The sequence below is a fragment of the Stigmatopora nigra genome, chromosome 15, assembly GCF_051989575.1.
Source record: "Stigmatopora nigra isolate UIUO_SnigA chromosome 15, RoL_Snig_1.1, whole genome shotgun sequence".
In the NCBI taxonomy this organism is placed as follows: domain Eukaryota; kingdom Metazoa; phylum Chordata; class Actinopteri; order Syngnathiformes; family Syngnathidae; genus Stigmatopora; species Stigmatopora nigra.
Genome location: NC_135522.1, coordinates 6,262,436 through 6,270,531, shown reverse-complemented (window position 1 = coordinate 6,270,531; position 8,096 = coordinate 6,262,436). Strand labels below are relative to the sequence as shown.

At 39.5% G+C, this 8,096-nt stretch overlaps 2 protein-coding genes across 2 annotated transcripts; one reads left to right on the top strand and one right to left on the bottom strand.

Moving 5' to 3' along the window:
- Positions 1 to 159: 159 nt before the first annotated feature.
- sumo2b (small ubiquitin like modifier 2b) lies at positions 160 to 3,573 on the bottom strand. Its single transcript, XM_077733872.1, has 4 exons — positions 3,348 to 3,573; positions 2,209 to 2,340; positions 1,510 to 1,581; positions 160 to 857 (listed from the first exon to the last, which is right to left on the bottom strand). The coding sequence occupies exons 1-4, from the start codon at positions 3,366 to 3,368 to the stop codon at positions 795 to 797; spliced, it is 288 nt and encodes a 95-aa protein (XP_077589998.1). The 5' UTR covers positions 3,369 to 3,573; the 3' UTR covers positions 160 to 794.
- nup85 (nucleoporin 85) lies at positions 3,537 to 8,095 on the top strand. The gene is made up of 19 exons (XM_077733873.1): positions 3,537 to 4,088; positions 4,266 to 4,356; positions 4,565 to 4,721; positions 4,793 to 4,863; positions 4,950 to 4,993; positions 5,236 to 5,299; positions 5,375 to 5,496; positions 5,563 to 5,697; positions 5,763 to 5,885; positions 6,046 to 6,177; positions 6,256 to 6,362; positions 6,453 to 6,536; positions 6,611 to 6,676; positions 6,750 to 6,901; positions 7,008 to 7,125; positions 7,207 to 7,307; positions 7,520 to 7,671; positions 7,744 to 7,854; positions 7,925 to 8,095. The coding sequence occupies exons 1-19, from the start codon at positions 4,056 to 4,058 to the stop codon at positions 8,018 to 8,020; spliced, it is 1,959 nt and encodes a 652-aa protein (XP_077589999.1). The 5' UTR covers positions 3,537 to 4,055; the 3' UTR covers positions 8,021 to 8,095.
- Position 8,096: the final 1 nt, after the last annotated feature.

Genomic DNA, 8,096 nt, shown 5'->3' with positions numbered 1-8,096 from the left:
TAAATATCCACAAATAAACAGGTAATTTAGCCTTCATTATTGACATAAAATATAATAATATATTTAACAACATTTGATATAGGAAGTGAGTGGTTTAGACATATCCATTTGTCAAATTGTGAGAAAACATGGGAAAAAAATCACAAGGGCATCACAAAATAAGTATTGGAAAAACAACAATAGCTTTATTTCAACAGGTATTTTAATAGACAATACTATTGTTTGCATGACAGAAATAATATCTTGCTCCCTTGCCATATCACGTTTGGTCTTTTTAATGGATCAATCAAAACAATAATCCACATATTCACCACCATCTACAGGTAAAAAATCCAATTTAATTTCCCAAATGAAATTCAAGGTCCATTTCAACATTTTTTTGATAAAGCCCTGACATTTATTAACATGTTCTGTGAGGTTAGATTACGGCATGACCGTATCAGGCGGATCAATTTTTGTGGGTGTTTTTTTTTTTGGCCCCTCGTGACTACATTCTCAAAGTACTGTGAGCATCATAGACAGCTTGAAAATAAGACACCTCTATAACCAATGAACTGGCTAAACTCTGGACCCAACGTGATGATGTGGAAGTGGAAAATTCACAATATATATAATATTCTAGAAGCGGTCCAAATTTGACAACGTAAAATCTAAACAATCAACAGGGGATCGGATCATGTATGAAAAGTAAAGTAACAGGGGCGATAGTGAAAATACTGTACAGCAGTCATTTAAACCTCAATAGGATAAGATGCGAATCATATATATCAGGCTGAGCTTGAGTCAGCGTTTGATTAAATCACTCCTCCGGTCTGTTGTTGAAACACGTCAATCGTGTCTTCATCTTCCATTTCCAACTGTAAAAATAAGAAGAATAAAAGCATTATTGAAACTATCTTTGTTGTCTTTATGATGTATTTTTGGTGCAACATATGCTATGGGAAAAAAACCCACTATATTTTGGGGTTCTATTATTTTTTTTCAAAATAGAACAATAAATAAGGATATATTTACATTTTAAGAACTAAAAATTGAAATATTTACTAAGAGGTTTAAAAAACAAGGGTAATTTTAAGCCAACAATATCTGCAGAAGATAAGTTTAGGGGTTAACTCAAGTAATCACAACAAATAATGATCAATATGGTATTTTTCCAGTGTTCATCAGCAAGTCATGCAAAAATGTTGCCAAAAATAATAGTTGAAGTAATGTCTTAATGTTCTCTGAGTCCCATGCCTGACAACAAAACTGCTTGTGTTTGAATAAAAATATACAGGAGTCAGCTTCTTTAAAAATCATGAGACATTTTCTTCATGAATAAAAAGTGATTTTGAAATCTTGACCCTGTACTAGTTAGCCAATCGTCCTTGTGAGCAAAAAAAAAAAAAAAAATGCCTGAAATTCAGGAAAAGCCTTGAGCAAACTTTACACAAAAACTTATCAGATCAACACAAAATGCTGCTTTTTGAAAATCCATTTTTTTGGTATTTTTTTAAATCTAGAACTTACTTGCGATGGGGTGTCATTCTCATTTATTGGTTGTCCGTCAAATCTAAACCGGATTTGCCTGATGGCCAGTCCCTGGAAAACCCACAAAGACAACATTAGACATTGTAGCCTCATTTATATTTACTACCCCCACAGTGACCCTTGACGAGCAATTTGGACACGTCTAAACCAAGATAAAGACTTCATGTGAGCATACAAACATCAGCAGGGGTTGTCTGGATTGGACTATCAGTGTTTGGCAGAGTAACTTTAAATACTAATGTGATTATAGACTTAACTCACTTGAAAGGTAATTTAGTAGAACTGTAATTTTCAAGTTATTTCACCAAATCAATGCATCAATAAATATTTACATAATTCATTAAACCGATTCATTTGAAATTATTTCTTTGGAAATCAGGATTTTTTTTATGGGGATTCCCTCCCTATTATTCCCCCCCACTCATATGCCCAGGCTCATTTCACAACAAAAAGATGCTAGATTATCTCTTGTCTTAAACTGCTTAAAAGATAAATTGCTCAGACATTGAGTCGACTAAGTCCTCAATTTGAGGTACCCAATTAAATGAGTTCGCTAAATGAAGTGTGGCAGTTCATTCAAAGATTTTTTAGCACAAACAATTGTTTTTCATTTAACCTTCAAGTCAGGAATTATTTGCACATGGAGAAGCACACAGACAATCTGACTTATGACCTCACCTGTCTATCGCAATAAGCCTTCATAAGTTTGCTGAGCATTGTGTGTCTTTTAATTTTGAACTGCACGACTGATCCATCCTGGCCTGCCACCTTCAGGTTGATGTGTTCACTAGTTTCGGTCTTCACTCCTTCCTAAAAGGCAAAAAAGCATGGAAAAGTCATGTTGAGGTAGTGAACTTCTGATATTTTTTTCAACAATGTTCAAATACGCAATTGTATGAGTTTTGCTTTTTAGCCATTTATTTGTATGCTTATTGAAATTTTCTTCATTCTGTCTTGCGTATTACTTTGCCTTCTCCAAAACAATTTCTATAAATTAATAAAATATAAATACAAGTGATTTGGACATTTTTTTTAGAAACACTTCATCAAATTTACTTAAAAATGCTAATGAGATAATTGGTTAGTTATTTGTTTGATTAATCATAACAGCCCTAATTAACTTCCATGTTAGGTAGTGTAAATTGGACGGCTACAGACGTCAATGGCAGATAAAGTACAGAGACAACCAATTTTTACCTAATCACTCAAGTACGGAATTGTGAAAAATACACATAGTAAACCAAGTTACAATAACAAGTAGTACTACACTCAAAAATAATAGTATAATATATACTACTGTTATATTTTTGGTTTTATCTTTAAAATGTATTTTATGTATTATTATTATTAATGGTATAATAATATAAAATAGCATCGAAAATCTTAATTGAATCAACAATTAAAGGCATTTGTATTTCATTACTCGAGTCCAAATATATTTGAAATCAAAAGAACATTTATGAATGGTTTAGCTGTTACAGAGTACTTTTTGGTGGGTGTTTCTCTTTGCCAAAAGTAAACGTCATGAAAATTTCGATGAATGGAAGGAAGCACACATTGACGTTGACACCGGCTGCAAAGCCGCTTGCGGCCGTGTGCTCAAGCACAAAATGCCGGCCGCGCGCCGCTCAATGCGCGTGCACAAGCCTTCCGGTCTCCCTGAGTCGGCCCGACCACTTCAGTTCCATCTTGTAAACTTTAGATTAAACAAAGCACGTGGGCGTTCCCGTTAGACGCGACCCCCCACCCACAACTCGCGTTTTATGGCAAAATAAAGACGCACTTGAGCGCTTCGTTGTGTATTAGCTAGCACTCACCTTCGGTTTCTCATCAGCCATGGTCACTCTTTTGGCGCTTTCTCTTTGCTGCCACACAAAGAACACGGGAGCGCGCACGTGCTCGTTCCCGCTAAAAGTTTCCGAACCCTGCGTGCGCGGCCCCGAGCCGGTGCGCGCACGTCAACGCGAGGCGTGATTGGTTGCCGGCGGTCACGAGGGGAGGTCCACGATGGGAGAGACGAGATGCGCGTTACAGAGAAGCTGAGCTCCGCGTGAGCGCGCATTGGGATATCTTTTCCTTCTGTTGGCGCGTACATGCTTGAAAACGTAGTAAATCAACGCAGGAATGAACATAAATGTATTAGAGAGTTTATAACGAGTGTCATGGTTACTACGCTCTTTGTTTACACTCCACGTTTTAACGGCGACGTATGATCGTCATTTTAGTGCTCAAAACTCATTTATTTGTGTGGAAAACCCAATGCCACGTGGTTTGTGGTCAATTTGGGGAACCTTTCCGTGTTTTCCTTTAGTCATTTGTCGGTAATACAGCAAATTACACGGGAATTAAGGAGGGTGGAAAATCAGGCACGAGGACGGGCAACTATGTAATACGACATCAGACTGCGCCAACGAAGGCTTTCACAGGGCGACTGGCGCGCGCTATATGATCACATTTGTTTTAATAAAACTGTATCTGATGTGTGCTCTTTTTACATCTGATTATATTGGTCATATTGTTCCGTAATGGAGGAGGTCGACGTTGACCCGACGATCACTGTAAGTGACTCCTGGTGCTAACATTTCCTCCTGCTTGCCTCTTTTACCAAAAGCCCAATGTGAATCTCCCGCCATGCCTTTTGAATTATAAACTGCACGAAATCTAATTTCCCGAGAACGTAAGATGTGTCATATATGTCTGCGTTTGGTTAATGTCATGCATTTTTTCGTTTGTAGACCATTCCCACGTCCATCCATGGGAAGCATTTGGGTTTTGCTTGGGGTCCAGGAGACATCCTAGTATACGAGACCCTTTATAAACAATCAGGTGGGTATATACTCGTAGTTTTGCAATAATATAAACATCCTTGTTTAAATGCCATGCCTTTCATAGACGTCCAATCCATGTCAGCCTTCCTAGATCTAATGGATTGGGTGTCAATGGCAACCAATGAGTTGTGTTGCTTTTAATGAATAGATCAATGACCGATGTTCAAGACAAATGATTAAACTATGCTTTTCTCCCTTTTTTGCAGGGACTTTGGGGTTGTGCAGCTCTTATGTGCACTCGGTCAGAAAAGATGAGGATATCTATTCCCCAATTTTACGTAAACTCTTCAACGAGTTGCACCACATCTTTGTTGGCTTGCAGACAATTCCAGAGGAAATCCCCAATAAGAACAAAAAATCCCAGTAAGCCCAACTCATGACCTATCTTGTTGACATTAGTTCAATGTTCTAAACAGGTTTTATTTGCCCCTCAGGTTTGTCAGCATCAGTAAAAATTATCGATCTGTAATACGAGCTTGTATAGAAGAGCTTCAACAAGTTGCAGGTTTGCGTTTTCATTTATACTGTAATTTTTAGCCCTTTAGTCAGAAAAAAATGTATCTTAATTCTTTGTTGTTGTTGTCAAATCAGTTATTTCCAAAGACTCAGCACTGCGTACTCAGTATGGAAATCAGGTGTGTTCATTTCCCCATTACTGAGAATCATTATAAAAATGATATATATGTATTTGTGTATAGGCATTATATTATACATAGTCAAATATATATCAGCATGTTTTTTTTTGTTTCCAATGCATATTCCCACCCCAAACTAAGAATGGCTTCCAATATCTATCCAGTCAATCAATTAAAATGTCTTCAATGAGTGAGCATACCTTTTTGTATTCAGCCTTCATTTTCCATTTTGATTCTACCAGGTGTCTATCCTGTTGGCCATTGAACTCATCTGGAATCTTTGTGAAGTGCTTTTCATCGATGCTGGTCGGTGCCACCAAGTATTCATTTTGACAATTTCCAACCAGCCGTTGACATGATCTCATATTTGGTCGCTTCTAGGTGGCTCCCCGTTGCTCCACCTGCTGGACTGGGTGCGGTTACATAAGGGCGATGTGGACGAGAAGGCGGCCCAAGTGCTTCAAAGCGAGAGTCCTGCTGAGCACCGCGACTACTGGGATGTGGTAGGTAGCCTGTGCTATTTGATAATTGGATTCAAGTCCCGTAATGTGGGTTTTTTGCTTCAACAGGTGGTGGGCTACGTGCTGCAGGGACACTTGGAAGAGGTCAGACAGTTGCTGACGAAGCAGGCCGTCCTCCAGCCCGCTGCCAGGAACATGTTCAAGCTGATGGACAATCTGCTTAGCAAGATGCCTTATTATAATGTACGGTTCAGAGGGGAAGAGAGAAATAAGGTGTTTGAAAAGGCTGCTATAAACTCTGCTTATAGCCAGGTGGAACCCAGACGCCAACAGACTTTGACGTGAAATGGAGAAACTGGCACGAGGAAGTGGACCGCTGCATCCAGGACAACTCTTTCGCTAGCAACCCACGCTTGGAACTTATATGCAAGGTCAGACCACCCTCATTCGTATTAGACTGACTTAGTATTTTTGGTTCCAATGGACAGTTCCAGCTAAAATGCTCAAGCCAGACTGACCAGTCAATGTCAAAATGGTAGAACCCAATGTTATTCTTCCCTTCCAAAAGATGAATATTTGCCATCATTTTAGATCTTAGTGGGAGATGAAGACACATTGCTGGAACACAAAGAACTACTGGGCACCTGGTATCATTTTCTGGTCACAAGATTGCTCTACTGCCACCCCACTGTCAAATCCACAGAGCTGCATTTCTATGCCCAGGTAGAGAAGCAACAACAGTACCTTTTGTTCTTCTTTTGGGCTACTTTGTAAGATCTGCCATCTAATGTGCTTCCTCAGTCCTGCATGACCATGTTCCTGGACCCCAGGAGTGGGGCAGAAGCCCTGGACAACATCTTGCTTGCTGCCTTTGAGTTTGACATCCATCAAGTCATCAAGGACTGCAGGTAATGTTAGGAATACCTCCTTAAATTGTCCTAAAGAGAAAAAAAATCACTTCAGGAACCTTCTAAATCTGCTGATTGTGGCTTCCTCAGCATTGCTCTCAACAACTGGTGGTTTGTGGCCCATTTGACGGATCTTCTCGATCACTGTCAGCTACTCCAGTCTCACAATCTACAGTAAGAAGTGGCCCAAATGGATTTCCAGTGACTTTTTCTGCCAAATATCTGATCTTTATGATTGTCTTTTTAAGCTTTGGTTCCAACTTGAGAGAGTTTCTGCTGTTGGAATACGCATCTGGTCTCTTTGCTCATCACAGGTTATTGACATGATACAAATGTAGCATCTGTTTGTTGCTGTCAATGGCAGTTAGAATGCATTTTTGTACACAGTTTGTGGCAGCTAGCTGTGGATTACTTTGACCACTGTCCAGAGTTTGGACGAGTCTACCTGGAATTGCAGATGGAGCGTATCCCCTTGGATACGGAACGCAAAGCCCTCAAGGTGCTCCGGATCTGTGAACAAAGACAGATGGCAGAGCAAGGTAGCTTACATTTAACTTAAGTTTTCGCTTAGTTGGGAATACAAAAATCGGGTTACTTCAGAGAAATTCTGAATTTGAGTAAAATCTTTAAGTTGTTCTTCCACAGTACGGAGTATTTGTAAGATCATGGCTATGCGTGCTCTGAGAAACAACAGACTGGGTTCCGCTCTCTCCTGGAGTATCAGAGCCAAAGATGCTTCATTTGCCACTGTCATTTCTGAAAGGTTTGTTAAAGACGAGACGATTCCATTTTTTTTTGGCCTACAATTGTTTACTTGCTACCTCTGGTTGTGTTTGTTGTTCAGGTTTTTACAGGATTACAGCATTAGAGGCTCCTTTACCGATCTGGATCTCTTAGACAATTTAGGTCCGGCCATGCTGCTCAGTGACAGGCTGACTTTCCTCGGTAGGAAGCATAAACACACACAATAAAAATGCTGTGAAAAATACATTAGAATTAATTTTACATCTTTGGAGTAAATGTGGGGTAAAAAAAGCACTTCTAAATAAGGAGAAAAAATATATACTATAAAATGAATGCATTTAGGTTTGGGTTTTTTTTACAGTCCACTTAGTATACTTTACATTAGGTCTTAGGTCTCTATTTTTTTGTTTCAGGGAAGTACCGTGAGTTCCATAAGTTGTATGGAGAGAAACGATTCACAGAGGCAGCGACACTTCTTCTCTCCCTAATGACCGCTAAGATCGCTCCCAGAAGTTTCTGGATGACTTTGTTGACAGACGCTTTGCCGCTTCTTGAGCAAAAAGAGGTCAGTAACCTCAAAAGTTCGAGGTATGAGTAAAATTACTAAGCAGAAGTAACATAGGGAACTAATTTTTAGGTCATCTTCACATCCGAGCAAACCTACGAACTCATCTACTGTTTGGAGGAACTTACCTCCTCCTTTGACAACAACAACAGCGCCGATTCTGGGTCCGATGCCCTCATGCAGGTATGAATCTGCCATTTATCCACCAAACAGTTACTGTTCCTCAAGCCATTGTTTTTTTTTGTTCTGGCAGGAAGACCTGGAGGTGACTAAAGTTGAACCACTGAGACTGGCCTTGGCCCGCAACCTGGCCGTAGCCATCAACAATGAAGGCACCGTACGAGTGTGACCATGCAACATACACGACATCCCGCTTTTGTACTCTTCTATACATTCGAAATTAAAGTGCTGTTTGATCATGAAAC

Excerpts from the sequence above, each read along its gene's own strand:
- nup85 (XM_077733873.1), top strand. The coding sequence starts at position 4,056 with ATGGAGGAGGTCGACGTTGACCCGACGATCACT. Across the intron at positions 4,089-4,265 it reads ACGTTGACCCGACGATCACT|ACCATTCCCACGTCCATCCA; the intron begins GTAAGTGACTCC and ends TTTCGTTTGTAG. Across the intron at positions 7,126-7,206 it reads GCCACTGTCATTTCTGAAAG|GTTTTTACAGGATTACAGCA; the intron begins GTTTGTTAAAGA and ends TTTGTTGTTCAG.
- sumo2b (XM_077733872.1), bottom strand. The coding sequence starts at position 3,368 with ATGGCTGATGAGAAACCGAAG. Across the intron at positions 2,341-3,347 it reads TGGCTGATGAGAAACCGAAG|GAAGGAGTGAAGACCGAAAC; the intron begins GTGAGTGCTAGC and ends TTTGCCTTTTAG. Across the intron at positions 858-1,509 it reads AGAATGACACCCCATCGCAA|TTGGAAATGGAAGATGAAGA; the intron begins GTAAGTTCTAGA and ends TTATTTTTACAG.